The sequence below is a fragment of the Arvicanthis niloticus genome, chromosome 6, assembly GCF_011762505.2.
Source record: "Arvicanthis niloticus isolate mArvNil1 chromosome 6, mArvNil1.pat.X, whole genome shotgun sequence".
Taxonomy (NCBI): domain Eukaryota; kingdom Metazoa; phylum Chordata; class Mammalia; order Rodentia; family Muridae; genus Arvicanthis; species Arvicanthis niloticus.
Genome location: NC_047663.1, coordinates 38,024,480 through 38,047,829, shown reverse-complemented (window position 1 = coordinate 38,047,829; position 23,350 = coordinate 38,024,480). Strand labels below are relative to the sequence as shown.

The window sequence follows — 23,350 nt, the reverse complement described above, 5'->3', positions numbered from 1 at the left end:
GGCTAAAGAATCAGCTGTGGTTAAGAAGAGACCAGCATCATTGAGGTGAAGTCTTCTGGGAAGTGTTTCCAGAGACTTAGCACACAGAAGCTGTGTTCTAGGCATAGCCAAAGTTGTACCTTGTGTTGACAGCTGAACTTTGTAATGTAAGAGTCACCCTGGTAGTGCTGATTTTGAAGGTGTGAAGGGTTTGTGGAGAACAGCTGAGGCTTGGCACTGGGGGGTGGGGATGGGGGGTTGGAGTCCCTGCAGAGAGCCCAGGAGGGGCTGTTGGTGAAAGTGCAGTCCAGGTGCAGCTAGGGAGCACAGCAGTTTTGGAAATACCAGTGCTATGGGATGACCACCAAGAACAGTAGCAGTAGTGGAATGGAGCAAGCCGGAGCCTGGAAGACAAGCTTTGTGTGCTGCAGAGGGCGGAGCTAGGGAACAGAGCCACACCCCCTGGAGTGAGTCCCAGAGAATTGGACACTGAGTCATTTACACTGTGGAAGTTTGGTTTTGTTTGGTTCAGATTGTGACTGTGTTCTGTTCTTTCCCTCTTGAAGTAAGAAAGTATTTTATTTTTTATTTTATAAGGCTGAAAATTTAAAGACTGTGAGACTTTTAAAATTTGGGATGTTTGTGTTGTAATGTTGATATTAATGTGTGATCTTGGGGGAAGAACAAAAAAAGGAAAGGTTATGACTTAACAGTGATATGTTTGTGTGTCAAATTAACAAGGGGTCAGTTGTTCTGGCTAATTTAATGTCAACTTGACACAAACTAGAGTTATCTGAAAGAGGGGAGTTCAGTTGAGAAAATCCCTCCATAAGATCTGGTTATGGGTCCTGTGATGCCATCCCTGGGCTGGTGGTCCTGGGTTCAGTAAGAAAGCAGGCTGAGCAAGCCACGATGAGCAAGCCAGTAAGCAGCACCTCTCCATGGCCTCTGCATCAGCTCATGCCTCCAGGTTCCTTCCCTGTTTGAGTCGTGTTCTGACTTCCTTCAGTGATGAACAGTGATGTGGAGGAGTAAGTCAAATAAACCCTCTCCTCTCCAGCTTGCTTTGGTCACAGTGTTTCATCGCAGCAGTAGTGACCTGACTCTAACACTTTGTAACTCTAGGTGGGAAAGACAGAAGAAGATGATTTTCAAGATTTTCAAGATGCTTCGAAGTCAGGATCCATCGATGATTCTTTCACTGACTTCCAAGAGGTGCCTGCTTCCTCAAAAACCAATAATTCTCAGCATGGAAACAGGTAGAACAGAGTTGAATATATTTAACCTTATATTTTACCATTAGGGAAAGGGTATCCATGTAATAAGCCTGAAAACAACAAGTGTCCTGTCCAGAGAGCAGTGACGTACCTACTCCTCTCATGGCCCCTGGGCTGTGACATGAGAGTCTGCATTAACAGTCTGCATGCAGTCTGCTTCTGTGCTCTGTGACCACCTGACCTTTGGCTCCTCCCCTTCCTTCCAGTGCACACCTGCTTGTCATGTTTGTCTTTAGCCTGCTTCGTGGTGCTGGGTATGGTGGGGCACCCCTTCAAGGGAGGCAGATACAAGTGGATCTCTGTGAGTTCTAGGCCAGCCTAGACCACACAGTGAGTTTCAGGACAGCCAGGACTCCACATAGAAACCTTCTCTAAAAAGAAAAAGAGAGACAAAGGAAAACAACAAACCTGACTTGTAACAGCTTAGTGCCTGCACCACAATGGCTTCCTGTTCTTTTATTAGATTCAGTCTTCAGCTGTTGAAAAAAGTTTGAAGCTGGATCATGTAATTTTGTATTTTATAGTAGTATAACATACTCTTGATTTTCCATAAAATTGTAATTCAGGTTCCTGGATTTTAATTATTCATGTGTCTTTTTTTCATCAGTGGCTTCCAACCTCCAGATTTCTGTTTGTTTGCACCCAGACCTGCAAACATTTCACTTAGGTTTTCCTCTAGAGCAGGGTCTCAACCTTCCTAATGCTGCAACCCTTTAGTACAGTTTTACGGTTCCTTGTGCTGTGCTGACCCCAACCATAAAATTATTTCTGTTGCTACTCCATGACTAATTTTGCTACTATTATGGATCATAATGTAAAGATCTATGTTTTCTTATGGTCTTAGGCGATCCCCAGGAAAGAATCGTTTGACACTCCCCAGCCTTGAAAGGCATCGTGCCCCACAGGTTGAGAAACTCGGCTCTAGAGATAGTCATTGGTTCAGCTAGCACATCGTCAGTACCTCATCTGCCTGGGACCAGTCAGCACACTGCCAGCATCTCACCCTCTCTGCCTACCCCCTTCTCTCTGTTTAGATCCTTCCTCCACAGATTGGAGGAGCAGACTGAGTACACAATAGAGCTGCATTTGGTTTTATTTTGAAAGTTGTTTCTGTCAGACAGAACACATACTGTGTTTCTCTTATGTGCCTGTTTGTGTAGTCAGTACTGTCACTTCCATTTTACCCAGTCAGGCCTCCCACATCACACTATGCTAAAGATAGGCAGGGGAGAGGAGTTTTCAGACCAGAAACATATTATTCTGAGTATAAGAATATAAAGAATACATTCTACACAAGTAGACATAGTGGCACACACCTGTAATGCTAACACTTAGCAAGCTGAGGCTGGAGATGGGCCACGAGTAAGGAGCCCATCTGGGTCACAACGTGAGGCAACAGAAACATATGCCAAACACGTGTAAGGGACATACAGTGTCTAGTCCTGTAATGTCAGCACATGTGTCACGTCCCAGGACAGAACACTGCATCACATGTCCACCTAGACCTCTTCCTTCAGACATCTTACACATCTTATCCAAAGGAGTCAGGCAAGACATCTCAAACTCACTGCATAGAATTAGGTTAATTTCCTGCTGAGAGCCAAATATTTGTTACATCACCATTACTAATCTTCCTTGGTTGGTCCATGATATCACCACACCCAGTCACCAGGCTGAAGGCTTGTGTCCTGTCTCTGGTCAGCTCTGCCTGCTTGATAGCTTGTGTGTGCTCTTGCTCTGCCCAGTTCATGCAGTCCGCAGTCCAGCCCTCCAGAGCTAATTCAAAACTTATTTCAAAAATCAGCTAAACATCGAGTTTTTCTAACTCTTCCAGCAGCCCATGCATGTGAAATAAGTTACCATCTCCCTTTTCTGCTACTAACTGGATCCTAACTGTAATGGTCTGTGTTTCTCAAGTTTCACCCCAGTGTTGCTTAGCTCATACATAACTGTCAGATGATGATATTGTAACATGTAGACTATAAACTGTCTCTCAAGTGAGTAGGGGAAAGGTCTTTCAGCTGACGGGTAAAAGTTCTTAAAATTGGGTAAAAGTTCTAAAATGGTATCTAGACCTAAGATGTGTGGGCTTTTGACAGATTTTTATTTTTTTGACCTTAGGGTTTTCTTTGTTTATCATATTGATTGACTTTTATTGTTTGTTTTTTAAAGTATGTGTGTGTGTGCATCTATATGTCTGATTCTGTCTGTCTATGTGAATATATGTCACATGTGTGCAGGTGCCCAAGAAGACAGAACAGAGCATCAGATCCCCTGGCACTGTATCACAGGCAGCTATGCATGTCATCATTTATCGTCACACACAGCTGTGCACATGCCTTTTACAGTACCGATCTCATGTCACTACCTCCAACTAAATGAAAATAGTTTTCTCCTGTCTAAAAGTTCACACTCGTGTTCACATAGTCAGTCCTTCAGCGTATGTTTACTTAGCATCGACTATGTGCCAGACGCTGGGGTGAAACACTAGAAATACAGACCAAAGTCCGCAGTTGCCGGTCTATAGAAGTTCAGCTTACCCTGGGTGCCTGCATTATCCCTTAAAGCTCTCGTGACTCAATCTGAATTATGTGTCTGTTGAATTCTCAGATTCAGTCAGCTAAATTGAAAAATATTCAGAAAAAAAAAATGATGTATCTGCTGAAAATGCCCAAAGTTTGGTGTCTTTATAGCTAGACAGTGCTGCACAGTGACTGTGCACAGACTTTTCAATATTAGATACGGTAGCTAACGCAGGTGATTGATTTCAAGTGTGTGGGGGGTGCAAGTGGGTTACATCCACATGCCACACACATCATACTAGAGACTCACACATCTGTGTGTGAGTGATCTGAACTGTGATTATCTATATTTCATATTATGAATTTAGTTTAAAAGCAGTCTGTGAGTTACGATATAACTAAGCCTAGAGAATGATAACTAAGCCTTGGTCAGTGTCTTCAGGCAGAAAATGGGTATTAGGTGTCAGCAAAGATGACAGAACAAATAAAGCTTTAGGAGTAGACTGGGTGGAAAGCGTACAGCCGGAGAAAGAAAGACAGACAAGGGAACAGATGTCTACCACAGCATGGGCTTTATTCAGGAAGAGGCCTGTAGGGAGAACTCTCTAGTCCAATAAACCAGAGAGCCTGCCCCCTCCAATAGTTATGGGGTGGGAAAGAAGGGGGAAGATGACTGAAATTTCCCATTGGGGGCGCTCTTATTAGGAAATAGGTGAACAGTATGAAAAAGAATGTTAGGAGATCCGTAACCTTTACTGGAGGGCTGACTGAGTGGGAAGGGCAAGAACCTAGAATAGGAAGTTGCTTTAATTCTGAGAGGCAAATTACTTTTGCTTCTGTAATTGCTGTGTGTAACCAGAATGGAAAAGTTTTACACAGTGGAGTGGCCATGGCTGACAAGAAGCATTGTAAGTTGGTGAGAAAGCGGTAGCAGCTAGGGCAGCCCCTGCTGTGGGAAGCCTGTGATCCAAGCTCACATCTGTAAATCATCCTCAGAGTAAGAAATGACTTCAGGAAAAGCTCTGCACCCCCCAGCCCTGCCCCATGAGGCCAGAGGGAGCTGCTCTGGGTTTTGAGTGACAGCATGGAAATGCTGTGTTCTTGACACAGGGAAAAGAAAGTGTCACAGGCATCCAGCTGTGTATTAAGAAAGTACTCAGGGTGGGGGTGGGGGGCTAGGAGAACCAGCTACCCAGATAGGGCCCTGGCACCGGGGACCTTGGGGCTGTTAGCCAAGAACTAAGCATTTCATTTGTTTTGTTTTCTGTGGTTTGTTTGTTGAAACATGGTCTCCATTATTACATATCTCTGGCCATCCTAAAACTGTGTAGAACAGGGTTGCCTAAGACTCACAGAGATCTGCCTACCTCTACCTCCCAAGTACTGAGATTAAACACTGCACCACCACACTATAATCTAAGTATTTCTTTATAAACATTAATATTTAGCAAAGTGGGGGGTAAAAGTATCTGTATAAGAAATACCAAATAGTCTTTTCTGTCACAAATTATAAAATGTGTGTTTGGGGCAAGGAATTCTAATCCCCCCACCTTGTAGACTTTAATGTAAATGTTTTAATCCTGCTCTGCCCTCCCCCCAATAACAAGGTCCATTGCTCTACTCCAGGAACATGAAGGCCTGGAGCAACGACCTTCTCCCCTTCCTTCCTTTTCTGTGCTGGCACCTACTCTGTACAAACTAGCCAACCAAGTAATACAGTGAGGCCAGACCCCAGCCATTGGAGAGGAGATTCAGTCACCACAGAGTTAGAATAAAAACCAGGTGCACTTTCTGTCTCTGTGTGCTCTTCAGGGTACATCCTCTTGATCACAAGTAAGGTTTACCTTGTCCAGACTCTTCAGTTGAAATAGTGGTTTCTTATTTTACACCTGCAGTAGGTATATGGAAGTAGAGTCTCTGGGGAAACAAGATGTGTTCTTTGATGACCAAGTTCCCAGTTTTGCCTTTCAATAGAATGCAGATTTTATATTTCAAAACAGTGTGTCCCTCTCACTTGAGAACTTCCCTGAAAGAGCAAAAATGACTGTTTTCATGTATAAAGCAGATAATGACTGCTATACATAATAGGCATAAACACTCTGATGGTGATTACAGCCTTCTTTTTAAAAAAATAATAGCTCCTGAAAGGAACTGCAGTGCAGCCCTGATGTGTGGTGCGCGTGTGTATAATTGGTGTATGCCAATGTTCTGGACGGGAACTGGATTCTCTTAGCTTCCATCAGCTGCTTCATTACCCTGCAGAGTCTCTCTTTGTCCAATTCTGTGAATATAATTTTAAAATTAATTACATTCAATTAAATGTCACATTTAGCAGAAAGATTTTGCCACTGAGCTTTTAAAAGACCATAGCTAAAATTGGAGGGTTACAAAAAGTAGGCAGGGCATCCAGTTTCCTGGGCTTTTTGTCCTTAAACACCAATTACCTGTATTCCTATGTAACATTCTGGTCAATGAGCTATAGTTTAATTATTTATGGAACTATAAAAGCATCCACCTACATGTATAGATGATAAGCTATTACATTTGTCAAGATCAGATAGCAGCAGCTGTGTGGCAGCGGTGCGAAATTTTAATATCTGATGCCTTTAAGTCTTGAAACACAGTGGACCCAATTACCATGCCGGTAGGACAGCCTGGTTTCTACCTTGGTTGCAGGCTGCTGATAAGAAGATTTAAATGACTGTGAAAAGGGTTTTGCTGCAGGGCAGAGACCTCAATAGAAATCCATTTTTATATCTTGTGCTGTGGCACTGAATGACACTGGCTGGTGGTGACATGCAGTCATTCATATGTAAAGGTTCTTCCTGGGAACTGCCTGCCTCTGATAAGAGGAAAAGGCAAGGCTTCTACAGTGTGCTCAAGTCTTCCAAGAATTGCCTACGCAGATGCTACTCATTACACTATTCTATCCAGAAAAAAAAATGTCCACAGACAAAACTGTCTTCATCTAATTGTGAAGTGACTGTTGTTTTGCTACAAAGATAGCTCTCTGGGACCACTGGTGTGATCCTTGTAAAAACGTGCATTCTCTTACGAATTGTTCATCAGATGTCTGCACTTCCACAAATGATCAAAAGCAGAATTTACATCTTGGCTTGGAGAACATTTTACAAATAGACTTTTATCTTAACTGTCTCACTTCTACAGCCTGAGCCAGCTTTAAAGAAGTCTTATGTTAGGTGGTTGTAATTTATCTTTAAATATTAAGTATACATTTTTGGAATCTCACTGTTAAGTTATTGTAAACTGTACATTAAAAAACACAGAAAGTTTTTTTTTTAAGATGTATGTATGTATGTATGTATTTAATGTATATGAGTACACTGTCGTTCTCTTCAAACACATAAGAAGAGGGCATCAGATCCCAGTAAATGTTTGTGAGCTACTGTGTGGCTGCTGGGAATTGAAACTCAGGAACTCTGGAAGAGCAGCCAGTGAACCTAACCACTGAGCCATTTCACCAGCCCCCAGGAAGTTGGTTTTTTTTTTTTTTTTTGGTTTTTGGTTGTTTTTGGTTTTTGGTTTTTGGTTTTTTGAGACAGGATTTCTCTGTGTAGTCCTGGCTGTCCTGGAACTCACTCTGTAGACGAGGCTGGCCTCGAACTCAGAAATCCTCCTGCCTCTGCCTCCCAAGTGCTGGGATTAAAGGCATGCGCCACCACTGCCTGGCCAGGAAGTTATTCTTTAATGATCTATTTTCAACACCTTTATGATTTAACCCAACAATCAGACCATCAGTGTAAATGTCTCTCTCTCTCTCTCTCTCTCTCTCTCTCTCTCTCTCTCTCTCTCTCTCACACACACACACACACACACACACACACAAATGGTTACTGAGAGTTAATGTTTATTTTCAGGAAAAAGGACATTGTTTTTTGTCATTTTTGGAGTTTATATATGGTTTCTAACTTTTGAGCAGAGCCGTAGGGCTGTGGACGCAGCCTGACTAGCAGCCGACGTGCCCTGTTGCACAGGAAGTCCTGGTGCAGTTTTCTGCTTACAGCTGTAGCCCCAGCATTCAGGGGGTAGAGGCAGGAGGGTCAGAAACTCAGTGTCTTCCTCAGCTACATGAAGGATGCATGACACACTGTCTCTTTAAAAAAAAAAATTACATTATTTTTGTGAGGTGGAGGTAGGTGCTTGTATGCCAAGGTATGCATGTGAAGGTCAAAGGACCACCTTTGGGTCTGTTCTCTCTTCCATGTAGATCCTGCCATGGAACCTTTATCCACTGAACAATCTCACCAGCCGTTTTGTTTTGTTTACTAGTAGGAAAGACTAGAGAGAAGACTCAGTGGTTACATTTAAAAGTACTTGTTATTCTTCCATAGTGAGGGAAAGTTAAGAGAACATACCCAGATAGGGTAAAAGGATGGCTATTTCTTTACTTGTGGGAAAGGCAGTAGGAAAGAAAAGGCCTGCCCAGCAACAGTCATCTGGGCGAAAGGATAAGAAAACAGGAGAAGTGGGGTCTTATAAAATGCTCTCTCCCATCCTCACTGAAGTCAGCCTACTTCAGTAAAGCATTTGGAGTTTGTTGTTTTCCTTAACTTGCTCTACATTTCTGTCTGTGGTATTTCCCAAGCAGTCTGTCTGCTCCACAGAGTTCCATTCCCAGATTCCCAGTCCCCAGCTCATAACTTGCTGTTATGACACTGAATTTCTGAGCCTCCTGCTTCTACCCCCTGAATGCTGGGGCTACAGCAAGCTCCTGGGGATCCAGTGCCCTCTTCTGGCCTCTGGGTATACCTAAATACACATGGCATAACCACAGACATGCACAGTTCGTCTGTGTTTGTGACAGGGTCTTACTATTAGTATCTCTGGTGTCCTGGTACTCACTATATAGACCAGGCTGGCCTCGAACTCACAGAGGCCCACTGCCTCCTGAGTGCTGGAATTAAAGGTATGTGCCACTGTGCCTGACATACATAAGTAAATATTTTAGGAAGAAACGAAAGAAGGAAGAGAAAGGGCAGAGAATCGTGACCTCTGATTCCATTCGAAGCCCTGTGTGGTGATGAGGGAAGGGTTCAGCAGTCGGAGCAGTAACACAGTGCTCCCCTTCTTTGCAGTGCTCCCCTTCCCTGCAGTGCTCCATCACTCTTGATCCCACTTCCTGGAACTAAAGCCTCCACAGACAAATATGCAGTGTTTAAAGGGATTTCCACTGACAAGCCTTCTGAAAACCCTGCTTCATTTGGAGGTAAAGACAATTTATCAGTTGATAAATCTGCTGCCGTAACTTTTAATTAAGTTGTATAAACCTTTAAGTGGCACTTTTTTTATTGACTGTGTCAGATGCTGCTCTGTGTGTTAAATATGTGTGCGCAGCCCAATGTACCGTGCTTCTCTGGCTGTGACCTCTGGGTTCCTCACTGTAATGAGTTTCTGTCTCTCTGTTGCAGAATCTGGTGATAAATACAGTGCTTTCAGGGAACTCGAGCAAACAACAGACAGTAAGCCTTTAGGTAAGTTTGGATTCCTTTTTTTTCTCCCTTTGCCAAGTTGAGGGGGAAACAGTACCTCTGAGCTACCTCCCCCAACCATTTAAGAATGTTTTCTGTGTTTTTGGTTTTAGTGACATCCATAAATATTTGTTTTTTTAAATTTTATATGTATATATAATTATATATAATTAAAAATTATAAAATGTTTGGTTTTTATAATGCTTTTTTTATAATGCTTATGAGTACACTGTAGCTATTTTCAGACACCCCAGAAGAGGACATCAGATCCCATTACAGATGGTTGTGAGCTACCATGTGATTGCTGGGAATTGAACTCAGGACCTCTAGAAGAGCAGTCAGTGCTCTTAATTGCTGAGCCATCTCTCCAGCCCCTGTATATATGTTGTTTCTAAAAACTGGCAACCTAGATATTATAGCACCCACTTGTAATTACAGTGCTTGTGCGGCATAGACAGGAGGGTTGCCACAAGGTCGGGGCAAATCTGGGTTACATAACTAGGTCCAGGCCAACCTAGTGAGAACTGTCAGAGTCGTTAGGAAGGCCTAGCTGGCTGGGAACTCACAGGGGTCCACTTGTCTCGGTGCTGGGATTAAAGGTGTGTGCCACTATACCCAGCTAAAAAGAAACTGACGTATTGTTATCATATGGCATAGTAATATTGTGCTACATCCTCAGACTGCAGGTGTTTTGATTCAGAAGTCCTCAGTGGCTGCTGTGATGCTTAGTAACTAAGCACTGTAATGAGCTGAGTAGCACTCAGTCTTTGGGGCAGGGATAATCTTGGTTGGGAAGCTTCAGAATTACAGTGAGGCAGTGAGGCTCGTTTGTTGAGGTGCTTTCTCAGAGTTTGTAGTGTCAATCCAGTTTCCTCTGAAAACTGTGTGTTGCCTTCACTGGAGTCTGCCAGGCAACTTAGATCCTGTGTCAGAAATATGCAACTGTTCTATCCTGACATTTCATAAGAACAGCTCTCTATGCAGAAGACAGCTACCAGTCCAAATCAAGACCCTTTTTACATCAGTGCCTGGTATAGTACATGGCATTATTTATGTTTTCTTGGTTTCTCATCCATTGTTTGGAAAGAAAAGCCCTGTAGAATACCATTCCTTCAAAACAGCTCTGGGCTGGGGAGATAGCGCAGTGGGTAAGGACACTTGCTACCGAGGCTGACAGCCTGAGTCTCGTCTCCAGAATCCACATGGTGAAAGGAGAGAACAGCTCCTGCCAGTCATCTGTGAACTTGACACATATGCATGTGGTAGCATGCATGTCCTTATGCCCCTTTGTATGTGTGTGTGCACATATACACCAAATACTTAAATAAACCTAAATTTTTTGATTAAAAAAAAAAAGAGCTGGCTCTGGTGAGCTCAAATCTCAGCAGGCCCTCAAGCTGTTCTCCCTGCATAGCAAGTTCAAAGCCAGCCTGGGAAACAACAGGAAACAACAGCTATAACAAAGCAGGAATGAGGCATTTCACATTGGAAGAAGTAGGGAGTGGCACTGTCTGACAGCTGGACAGCCACCCACTGTAGCTTAGCCAGAGACAGTGAGAGCTGATCTGCACTTCCTATAGAGAGCCTGAGTGTGGGGTAGCGCAGCTAAAAAAGCAATACATCTCAGAATTTCTCTTCACTAGTGACACAGTCCTAATACTTAATACTCTTCAAGAACTAAAGATCATTAAGAAAAAGAAAACATCGTATTTATATAAAATGAAAACATGGAAGCAAGCAAGACTTGGCCTAATTAACATTTTACCAAGTGGCATTCCAAAGCTTCCAAGCCAAGATGTGCAGCTCAGTGTAGAGTGGATACTTAGATACACAGGCACTCTTGGTCTTCATCCCCAGCACTGCTAAGTTAGTCCATTGAATGAATGAATGAATGAATGAATGAATGAATGAATCAGACATTAGCTCACCTATTCAGGAGGTAGGAGAGATCAGTTCCTGTACTATGTTGTGTTTGACTCAAGTCACCATTGTTCAGGATTTTCAGAATTGGCTATAATTTAATGATAAAGCTGAAGAGTGTGTGTGTGTGTGTGTGTGTGTGTGAGAGAGAGAGAGAGAGAGAGAGAGAGAGAGAGAGAGAGAGAGAGAGAGAGAGAATGAATTCCATGTAGTTTGAGTAATCCATAGGCTGTAGCCCAAACCTTAACTCTGCATATTGTAGAATGTGTCTGCTCTCCTGACAACGCAGCCACACACTGCCTCCCTCATGCACTAAGTACTCAAAGCCGACTTCTACACTTTTGCATGGAAAATACTATCTACGAGTGAGGGGGTGTCATAGATATTCCATTGCACCAGCATTTCTCCACAGGAAGGGCCACCTCTTAGAATTCAATCTCTCATAGGTCTTAGGGTCTAGCAGCATTTCCTTGTGTTTCATCCAAGTCCTTAGGTTGCAGAAGCCCATTCTCTCTCCATGGTTGTGTTAGGCACTAGGCACTCAAATGTGAACCTTAGAGGAATCTTGACTTCATTTCATCTTAGGCAAGTTTCAAGTAGAGCCTGGTTTAATGTCAGGATTCTTTGTGTGGTATGGTGTCAGTGATCATGATATAAACATTTAAGATTTGTATGTATATAAGTGGCTATGTGTGCATGTATATATACCTACCCCATTCAAGTCTGTGCCCACAGAGGCCAGAAGAGGGCATTGAATCTCTAGGAACTGGAGTTACAGTCAGTTGTGTGCACCCATGTAAGTGCTGGGAACTGAACCCAGTCATCTGAAAGAACAGTTGGTGCTCTTAACTGCTGGACCACTTCTCTAGCCCCATAAATGTTATTCTTAGTAGAGACAATAGGGAAGGGTGGTAGTGCCCAAGTGTAAGCAGCCCCGTAGTCCTGCTTCCTCATCCTGAGCCCAGGTCTGGGTCATCTCTTTTTGACTTGCCTGCCTTCATTTCTCTCCATGTGACTTGGTTTAAAGCCCCTAGAGTTACTAACTTTGTTCAATTTAGAAGAAACTGTTTTATTTTCCTAAACTTTTTGAAACTTCCTTGAGGTGGGCCATTTGTAGTACAGGCCTTTCCTACCAGCTCTTGGAAAGTGGAGACAGGAGGATGAGGAACACAAGGCCATTCTTGGCTATATAACAAATCTGAGCCAAACATTAGGGGATATACGGATGTGCTGTGACGTAGAGCCTCTTCAGGACTGCACTCAGGAATGAGTCTCCTGCACCGCTGAGTGACAGTTTAATGTCTCCTCGCAGGTTAAGCCAGAGCTGTATGTAAGTTCTGAACAGTGTTCTGCGTAACGAAAGGACACTTCTTATTAGAGCTTTAGCTAAATACTCCCTTAAAATTTTCTCAGGGCCTAAAAAGTTACAAAGATCAAAGGAGGAACTTGAAGACTCCACAAGCTAATGACAAAGCTGCCAGTGAACAAGAGTCACTCCAGCTAGTTAACTTGCTGACGCCATTCTCTCTGCTATCGAGTCATAAACCCTCTCCCTTCTCACTTCCCTTCTCCTTTCCCCCAGTTTACAGTTCTGATGGGAAAATGTACAGTTCATCATCAGTAAGTTTAGTTTGCTGTGTGATTTGTGTTTAAAACTCAAAACCTGTCAATTTCACAGATATTTTTTCAAAGCAGCACATCAGAATTTTATTTAGGCCATGATCTGGACATGGTAACGCATGCCTCTAATTATAGTGCTCATGAGGCTGAGGTAGGAGAATTGTCATGAGTTCAAGGTCAGCCTGGGCTACCATGTGAATCCTTGCCTCAAAAAAACAAAAATGACAAAAAAAATTTACTACTAATGATCCTTTCATTTATAGAAATAACTCAAAGTCATTGATGCGTCTGTAAATCCTAGGGTAGTTCTCACATTTGTATCTCCTGTCAGTTTGTGAAATTGACTTATGTTGTGTCTTGAATATAAAAATTATAGGAAACTTGAAGGCTGCTCCTCTTTCTCATATTTCTCTAACACTATGGGAGGATTTGTGTTGGTGACTTTCACTAGTAAATAAGTTCAGTATCAAATTAAAAAGCAAAATTACATTATTTCCAGTGCTTCTTCTCTTTGGTGAATTAGTGTGCTGATCATGCATGGGGCCCAGTAGGTTTAAAGCCATCTCTTCCTTGGTGGCAGCTTTAGAAACTGGTTTTAGGGTTTGGCTTTAAGTATATTTTATGGTTCATATATGTTTATGTTTCATTATATAGGAAAAACAATTTTTTTAAAAATTGATAAGCTACACATGGTGGTGAGTGCACGCCTATAATCCCAGCACCCAGGAGGTAGAGGCAGATTATAAACTCAAGGCCAACGTGATCTATCTGGTGAATTCTAGGCCAACCAGAACTACAAAAGTAGACTATTTGAAGGAAAAAAAAAAAAAAAAAAAAAAAAAAAACATGCAGTGGTAGAGCACACGTTTAATCCTAGCACTTGGGAAGCAGAGGCAACTGGATCTCAGGGCTATGAGTTCAAGGCCAGTCTGGTCTACAGAGTGAGTTCCAGGACAGCTAGAGCTACACAGAGAAACCCTGTCTCAAAAACAAAACAAACAAAACAAAAACAAAGAAACAAAAAACAAACAAATAGAAAAACAAAAAACAAAAGTGGAGGTGGAATAGCAAAGAAATTTAGTCTTTTATTTTTTAATCCCCAGAATCGGCAGTCATGTTTTTAGATACTAAGTGATGTTAGTTGGTATAGCAGTATTCATATTCAGTACATCGATGGCTTTCATTAAGCGGCTTATCTTAGTGGGTTTCCTATAGGCCTGCAAACACTGTGGGAAACCTGAGGTTATCTGCATCCCGAAGCTGCAGTTGTGAGTGCTAAGATTAGATGCTAGTGAAGAATAGAAATCGTATTAAGAATCATGGTTCCAAAGTTTAAAGACTAAGTTCTCAGGGGCTGGGGAAAAAAAAAATGACCTACAGGATAAAAATGCTTGTTGCAGAACCCCATGGTCTAAGTTAAGTCCTCAAAACTCAGATTTAAAACAAAGGAGAAAAGAGTCAACCCCCAGAGCTGTCCTCTGACCTCCGTGTGGATACTTAACTTGTTTTTCAAATAAGTAGTTATTTTTTTCCAAGATTTTTACAAAAATATCATCAAGTTAATGTCAGTATAATTGAGCAAGACTACATTGTAACCTCTTTTGTTCCTGTGTGTGTGCGCGTGGGTGTCAGTGTGTGCCAGTGCTTAGCCCTGAACCTAGGCCATGGTTGTATCATGCATGAGTTTGACACCAAGCACTGAGGTACACTGTTAGCATCTAATAATGGGGTTGTTTATTTATTGTTGGTGGTGGTTAGTTCATTGGTTGGCTGGTTAGTTGGTTGGTATGTTGGAGACCTGGTCTTGTTATGTAGCCCAAGTTGGCCTCAACTTGTGGTCCTTCTACCTCAGCTTCCCAAGTCCTGGGAAGGTGTGTGACACAACACCCAACTTCTAAATATTTTTAAAGTGCTTAGTTGTTTAGAGTTGTACACTCTGAATACCAGATGCAGGATTCTCTCAATACTTCATTGATACCTTTGATCTTATTTAAAACTATATAATGTTTCATTTTAATGGGCTGCTATTAGTGTGCCTCTCTGGAGCCTCCAGCTTCTGCTTCTGTCCAGCAGAGAAGAGAGGCTTGAGCAGTGCTTGCCTGTTTCCTTATCACTGGCTTTAATGGAGAAACAAGTGGTCTGATGAGAGTGTGGACTGTGGTTACTGCCAAGCCAAGGGCGGACGTACAAAGTTACACCTGGGTGTAATGCATCATGTGCCATGTGGTCATCTGCTCTGCATCCTTACTGAACTGCACTTCTTCCTTTCAGGAGAGAGCTTTGCTGAGTTCAGACCCACAGGAACCGATGACGGCTTCACTGACTTCAAGACCGCCGATAGTGTGTCACCCCTAGAGCCATCGACAAAAGACACTTTCCCATCAGCTTTTACCTCAGGAGCTGCACAGCAGACACAGACACAGGTGAAAACCCCTCTGAACTTAGCAGACCTAGATATGTTCTCTTCAGCAGATTGCAGTGTCGAGAAACCGGGACCCTTTTCAGCTGCATTTAGCGCGTCAAAGTCAGTCTCCACGCGACCTCAGCCAGCAGGTGCTGCAGCAGCCTCAGCAGCACTGGCATCCGCTAAATCTTGTAGTTTGGCAGATGATTTTGGAGAGTTCAACCTCTTTGGGGAATATTCGAACCCTGCATCTGTTGGGGAACAGGATGACTTTGCAGATTTCATGGCTTTCGGTAATAGCTCCATTTCATCTGAGCCAAAAGCAGGTGACAAGTATGAAGCCCTCAGGGAGGAAGTGAGTCCCAGCCCCTTGTCCAGCAGCACTGTGGAGGGTGCACAGAACCCACCTGCTGCGTCAACCAAGTACGATGTCTTCAAGCAGCTTTCCCTAGAGGGAGCTGGACTGGCCATGGACGAGTTCAAAGAGAACACTCCTTCCACAAAGAGTGACGATGACTTTGCCGACTTCCACTCCAGTAAATTTTCATCCACGAGCTCAGACAAATCCCTGGGAGAAAAGGCCGTGGCTTTCAGACATGCCAAAGAAGACTCCGCCTCCGTGAAGTCTTTAGACCTCCCCTCCATCGGTGGCAGCAGTGTTGGCAAGGAGGACTCTGAAGATGCGCTTTCTGTTCAGTTTGACATGAAATTGGCTGATGTGGGAGGAGATCTTAAGCATGTCATGTCTGATAGCTCTTTGGATTTACCAACAGTTAGTGGCCAACATCCTCCTGCTGCAGGTGAGGAATTGGTGAGATTACTCTGGTAATGGTCGTGTAGATATCAGAGATAACTCTGTGGGTATTGTCTGACTGACAGACCAAGGCTCTGGCCCGTTACCTCCTCAGATCTCTAGGAAGAGCTAGTCTGCAGTTGTCTGTCTGCTTGAAGCAGTGTTAAACATGATGTCATGGCAACCTTCATCTGTGGGTACTCTGACTGCTCTGAAGCTTAGATTGGATAGCCAAAATATTTTTATTTTGACACCAAAACTCACTTGGTATCAGAGGCCCATACAGACCCACTGCTCAGTGAACCCCACATAGCCAGAAGTTTTACAAAGACTTTGGCAGTGTGTGCAGTGTTTCTTCATTCCTGTGAGAGGGATCAGCAGCGCCCACCCTCCCCTTTTGTCTCCTCTTTGGTATATTAGGGTTGCTAAGACAGTGTTCGTTTGGTTTACAGAAACCGACCCTGACTAGGCCAAGAGAGCAAATGAACTCTCCCACTTGTAGTACAGTTCCCAGCTTCCCCGAGAAGAGGGAAGAGGTCACTAGGGATGCTCCATAGGTCAGGGCCTGGCAGGGAGCAGACCTGTTTTCAGTATTACTGTTTTGCAGTGTTACTGCGAGTATTAAGTTGTAATAACCCTGTAGATGCTAGGCTAGGGTAGCTACTAACCTCTGATGTGTGAGAACCTCTTTTTAGGGAGCCCTCTTTAAACCCTGTGTGGCTTTACATGTAGCAGTTTATTCTCTGGTCCAACTTCCTGTCACAAGAACTAGATTCCCAAGTGTCTTAGTTTTTATTTAGTTTGGGGTTTTTTTTTTGATATGTATATAGAAAGATAAACCTATTTTGTGGCCTTTAATAATGAGAACTATCTTGGTATTACTGTATTATTCTAGAAAATGTTGTGTGCACATGCAGGGTTCGTTTCTCTACCTGAGAGGGACAGGTAAGACACTGTAAGTTTACAGGCTCAGCAGACATTGTGAAGTGCTGTAGAGTCCACAGATTTCAAACTGACAAATGGTGTCCTTTGTTACTGAAATGTTGGCGGTTTCTTACACTGGGTTTGAATGAGAAGCAAGTTAGCAGTGATCCCTGCCCTGCCTGCTGCCGGCCTGGCTTCCCTGGTGCCGCAGGCAGGCTCAGCTCCTGTGCCCTTCACTAGTAGTTCTCTGTTTTTTTCTTTTTCATATTTTTCCCTTAAGTGTTGTTTGTTTGATAGGATGCTTTGTTATTTTTACTATGAGCTTCGTGAGCCACAACACCTGATTGCAAAGGGGCATTGTTTTTTAAACAACATTTGATTTTTATTTAAAAACAGTTTCACAACATGTATACTAGCCTTTTGGACTCTGAAGTTATTAATTAGAGGCTATTTTTCTGAAAATGAATCTATATTCTTTCACAGTGCCAAACCACATATCTTTGTGAAATGAGTTAATCCAGGATTGGGATGTCTTTTTCCCACCTTTTATTTGGGAAGAAGAGGTTGGCTTGACTGAGTTCATTCCAATGGACCTGTTAAATAATCTGTGCTCGCTCGTATTCTTTCTGTATGTTTGGAACATTCCGAGAATGGAAGCTGTCATGTTCCAGACAGGTCTGTTCGAAGGGAAGAGACCTTAAACGCAGATTGTTTCCTTCTGTTCTGTAAACCTCCAGTGTGGAAGGAGCAGTATCCATCTCTTCAGAGCGGTTGTTAAGATGGGTTAATGGCTCACTATCATGCCTACAAGGCAGCAAGATGGCTGCCTGGGTAACAATTGGATAGGGAGAGCTGCAGGCATTGCCTCAGGGCGCTAACTTTATTTTACCCTTTTGCTTGCTCACCATGTAATCTATTGCTCTCTTAATCTGAGGATTAAAAGGACATCCTGGAGAAATAAGAAGTGGGCTGATGGAGAAAAAAAGAAAAGAAAACTTAGAGGATCACTGCTTATGGACCGTAATCCTGTTTGGAAACCCTAACTTAACTCTGGAGGGGATACTGTCTCTAACCCGTGCTGTTAATTCTTTGTATGAAGGTAGATAGATATACTAATAACATTGCCTGGTTTCTCTCTGCATATCATTACATTTAACCCTTTGAGCCCTTGCTGCATATGATTTCAAGGAGGCTGCTTTTCCACGCCTCTAAATTTACTCTGTAGCACAGCAGCATCCTGACGTTCGGTCTTTAAGATCCTTTGTCTGGCAACAAGAGCTTACTTACTCTGATCTGTGACTTTCTCAAAGAGTCAGCAAGCCCTCTGGGCCACCTGCCTGTGAAATAGCTCTTTTTGACATGGAAAATCTTTGTATTTTAATCAGCGCCTTATTATTTTTTCGGCTGCTTTTCAGATGTCTTTTTTCAGCATAGACACTTCTGTGTGAATGTGACGTTTGGAACTTGCTTTATTCTCTTCCTCTGCAAACACTGGCCTGCATGCTTACTCTGACAAGTCCTTTCTAGCTCTTCTGTACCACTCTCTTCTGCGATCTGTAAGTCCTGTGTTAATAAACGATTCTTTGGCATATTTTGAAAGTGTGGGGATGTGTGTAATTTGTGTTTTTCAGTTAGACCAAAGAAATATCTGGCAGGTATCAAATTGAAGTCATAGTGTCCCTTGAAACTGTTTTTTTTTTTTTTTCCCCTCTTTAAAAAAGCAGAGATACAGTTTTGCCTTTGCCACCTTTGCCCTCATAAACCCAGAAGACCTTAATGTGGCCGAGAACTGAAGTGTAGCTTTAGGTTTTTGAGCTCAGTTGGTAGCATGCTTTTGAGCATCCACAAAGCACTTGTTAAATCTCAGCACCAAATAAATCAGTACATGTAGAAATATATTATTCACAGTCCTCAGCAATGCAAAACTAAAGTTTAGCTAGGAGAGAGATACACACCATTGATCTCGCCTCTTGTGAGGCTGAGACAGAATTGTTAGTTCAAGACAAGCTGAGGATATATTGCAACAGTAAAACCAAACATCAAACAAACAAACCCCGAAAGAGTGGAAGGAGGTAACAAAGCAACTGTGTCGTCCTCCAACCTGTACACCAGCACATGACACGCTTGTGCTCACACATAGACACATCACACACACAACGGTAATAAGTGTTGAAAACTAAAACAACCGGCAAAACAAAAGAACTAAACTTTACACTGTTTCATTTTTAAGAAAACATTGTGTGGCCTGACTCAGTGGTAGAGTATTTACAGAGCACGGAGGTTTGATCTCAGCTCTGCAGCCAATCAATCAATATATTAATTAACTAATAAAAAATCTCAAAGGCCATTGAAAGTTAGCAGTGAGAAGCCAGACTTGGAATTGTGTGCTCCGTTGTAGAATAGAGTGAGGACAAGGAACCGTGGAAATGGAAATCTTTTTCAGGTTGCAACCCCAAGCCACATAAAGATTTCAGGGAAAAGGCGTTTCAGTACTTCCATTTTACATGTGATTTGAAGATTTGGGGTTTGTTGTTGTTGTTGTTTTTAAGAATTCCTGGAAATGGGAATTTTGAGTAGGATTCCAGAAGTCACTTTGATATGCCACCCAAGAAAAGAAAAAAGTTGGGTGTCAGGTGAAATTTACTCTAGGAAAAGCCAGGCCTTCCACTGGAGATGTATATGTGTTGAAAGTTGAGGGAGGTGACTGTTAAAACCTTATACAAAGTGCTCTGTGCTTTAATCATCTGTGCTGCTAACAAGCTGGGGAGAAAAGCCTCGAGCAAGACCCCAGCAGCCCAGCCACTCCCCACAGGGCTTTAGCTCCCTGGTGGGCAGAAGTGACTGCCCCTGTGTGTAGCTGTCACTCATTGTGTCTAGACACCATATTAATTTTAGGGAGGTAGTTTTAACAACATAATAACACAATATCCATTGTATGTGGGTGTGCGTGGTAAAAACTTGCATTCTGTGGTATAGGTTCAAATAACACTGTAGTTGTTTACCCTGATGCCAGGTAAGATACAGTTGGCTAATGCTTGTCTCTGTCAGTGCATGAGACATCCTACAAACATGCTGGTTCTCTGCAGCCACTCTGTTGCTCCTGTTAGAATCCATGCTGGCTATCAGAGGAAACAGGTGCACTCACAGAGAACACTGGCAATGTCACACAGGTTGTGCTAGCTTCTAAAATCGTTGAAGGGCTTGGATGATGATGAGTTGTTGTTGTTGTTGTTGTTGTTGTTGTCGTCGTCGTCTGAGACAGGGTTTCTCTGGGTAGCCTTGGATGTCCTGGAACTCACTCTGTAGACCAGGCTGACCTGTAACTCAGAGATCCACCTGCCTCTGCATCCCATGTGCTGGGATTAAGGATGGGTACCACCACCTGTCAGTTATTTTTATTTATTCTTCTTTGTTTGGTTGATTTGAGTCAAGGCCTAGGTTGATCTTGAGCTCCTGAGTTTGTTATCCCCCTGCCTCAGATTAGCTAGGACTAGAGGCACATGTCACCATGCCCAGATACTTATGTATGATTGTTTACTGCATGCTAAGCAAGTACTCTACTACTGAGGTACAGTCTCGGCCCAAATTACTTTTTCTTACGAGTGGCTTCTACTTAGTTCTATCATTTGAGGACTTTTTATAAGTTGTTTGGGAAATGTCAGCCAAGTGATTCCGAGAACATAAGAGGGCCACATAACCAGGAGGTTCTACCTCCTAAGTCTGGCCTCTCTCCCTTCTGGTAGCCAGAAAGCCTTCGTTGTACTTAACATCTTCTGTGCTCATTTTCCATCATTGGATTTCTATTGTTTTTACCACTTTTAATTACATGTACGTGTGTGGGTGTGCACTCGAGTGCAGGTGATTTAGAGGCAAGAGGTATTGGATCCCCTAGAGCTAGAGTTACAGGCAGTTGTGAGCTCCCAGGCACAGATGCTGGGTTCTCTGGTAGAGCGGTGCATGCTCTCAACCTCTGAGCCCTGTCTCCAGCTAGGGATTTTCCTGACCCACTGTGGACAGTCTTACTGTCTTGTTGGCTTCTAGACTCCTCTGAGTTTAGTATTCTCATGCTTGCAGCTTCTCTTTATTGAACTTAAAAGCATCAACATAGAAACCTGAAGATGCTTACTGTGTGAACACAATTTAAACCATAGCATCACAGGAGTCTGTACTAACACAGACAGGGAAGTTCCTATACAGACTGGAAAACAGGAAGATGGTCAAACAGTGTTTCGTAGGCTGTTGCACGGTGAGATCGCCTTTCCTATTCTCTGCAGCAATGCCTTCAGGATGCTCCAGACTCCCCAGAACACAGACCAGTCATTACAGTTAGTGGAGAATGTTCTCTAAGGGAAGATTAGGCCCAAAATAGGGAGAAATGGAAATATGCAAATATTTTATGGTTTGTGTTGATAAATGAAGGCTGGGCTAATTCTGTATTGGCGCACTCTCTTTGGGCCAGCAAATGTTGCTAAATACTCGACAATAGTGGAATTGTACATATAAAAAAAAAGAATTTTTTTCCCTTCTCTAAATTCCTTCCTTAAGAGTCGGTAACTTTTAATCTCTAAGGCATACACCCATGGCTTTAGAAAACATCCCTGGGGAGAGTGGGATGGGTGAGGGGGAGATGTCTGGCCTTCTGTCTCCTGTGGGGGCAGCTACATGCCTGGAAATACCTTGTTTTCATGTACAACATGCATCCAGAGTGGGTTTGAATAGAGGTTAGGAAAGAGCCCGGTGGGGTTCGCTGCCTGTAGGAGAGAAAGCCTTGATTTGATTTGATTTGATTTGATCCATGATGGAAGCGGATTGTACTATTTATTCTTTTGTCCTTTGTCATAGTGAATTCCCGGTTGCAAACAAATCCATGTGTGAAAGCACACAGTTTGCCTTGTTTCCCAGGACACATTGCTGCATTGCCTAGCACCGCCCAGGAGCCCACTGGAGGATCGGAGACACAGTAGTGACCGTCCTGGTTTCTTTTTTCTTTGTTTTTCCGCTGTTTTCAGAATTAGGCTATGAAATCGCAAAGCCACCTCTAGTCACTTTGATGATTACAGCATCCTGTGTCATTTCTTCCCAGCCAGGACTCCTGTCCTTCATGCTAGAGGCCTTGTTATTTATTACTTTTGAAATCTTTTTTTAACAGTACTATGTGGAACTGCATCGCTAAGCAAATAGGGAGCTACCAGTACAAGAAAATGGGGAGTTTCTTTTTTTGCCCCTTACCTTCAATGAACTAATGTTCCAACTTTTTCTTAGAAAATGGTTTACCAGTATTCACTGTACCAAAAAAGCACACTCTGTATTTATACTGTGTATAGATGTTAAGCCTTAGGGATAGGTATTATGTAACTGTTTGCTTTTGGTTCTTATGTAATTCCAGCTTTGGTGTTTACGGATTCAAATTAATTACTCTTTAGTAAATTACTTTTCACCCACTAGTAGTCAGTGAATAAGCAAAAGTAAAAATATTCAGCTTCAAAGCTGCGTTCAGTGACTCACAACATGTTTACTCTTTGATTAATGCCTTTGTAGTTATAAAAAGTCTTAAAAGCTCCTTGGCTAAGGCAATCCATATCACTTATAATGTCATGAGTCAGTCAGTCTTGATTTAAAAAAAAAAAAAAAAGACTTTCTTTTTTGTGGCATATTTGCACAAAAAGGTCTTTTTATTACCATAGCAACTTGGTTGCAGTGTTTGAACCAGAGCTGTCTTTCCATAAGTTTATCTTTGGTCTGCAGAAAAAACAAAATCACTACCCTTTCTTTAATAGATAAGATACTAGAGCCAGTTCCTGATATGGTTTCTCCAAAGAGCTTTCCGGAAGAGCGTATCTGCGGTGAAGCATTCACTGACTGCACCCCTGACAAACTAGTCTTGTGTCTCAGAGCATCTGCCCCCCCCCCCTGGGATTGAGTGGTGCCTCATTCGGGCCTGGACACCTAGATCTAGGTTGATTCTTCTACCAAAGGGGAAAACACTACAGTGAGGGGCTCAAAGAGTGCTTTGTCTAACGGCTTGCTTCACTCACTCAGAACTATAAACCTGTCCCCAAATCATTCGTCCTGTATGTTAAGCAAGCCACACATGAAGGGTGCAGTTTGTACTGTAAAATTTTAAAGTCCATCATTTACCAAAAGATACTTGCTTTTTACTGGATGACTGTTGCTGGCATTTTTATTATTCATTTAATGCTCTTATCAGACCTTAGGGAGTTATGTGGAAGGATGGTAGGAGAGCTGAGGAAGTATCCAGACTTCTAAACTATGCTGTGCTATTGCTGGTAAGGGAGGAAAAATGGCTAGTGTTGTTTCACCCGCTGACTATGGTGAAAGTCTAGGTCACAGAACTTTGGATTTCTTGTCAATCCTGTGTGTGTGTGTGTGTGTGTGTGTGTGTGTGTGTGTGTGTGTTTATC

The 23,350-nt window shown here is 42.7% G+C and overlaps 1 protein-coding gene across 19 annotated transcripts in view; it reads left to right on the top strand.

The window, feature by feature from the left end:
- The window catches only part of Synrg (synergin gamma), a 76,457-nt gene that overhangs the window by 29,217 nt on the left and 23,890 nt on the right, over positions 1 to 23,350 (top strand). For all 19 annotated transcript variants that reach the window (XM_076936138.1, XM_076936132.1, XM_076936133.1 and 16 more), the window contains 4 exons: positions 1,105 to 1,238; positions 8,875 to 9,005; positions 9,208 to 9,270; positions 15,079 to 16,011. In XM_076936138.1, coding sequence (XP_076792253.1) covers positions 1,105 to 1,238; positions 8,875 to 9,005; positions 9,208 to 9,270; positions 15,079 to 16,011 — 1,261 coding nt within the window. The remainder of the gene's footprint in view (positions 1 to 1,104; positions 1,239 to 8,874; positions 9,006 to 9,207; positions 9,271 to 15,078; positions 16,012 to 23,350) is intronic.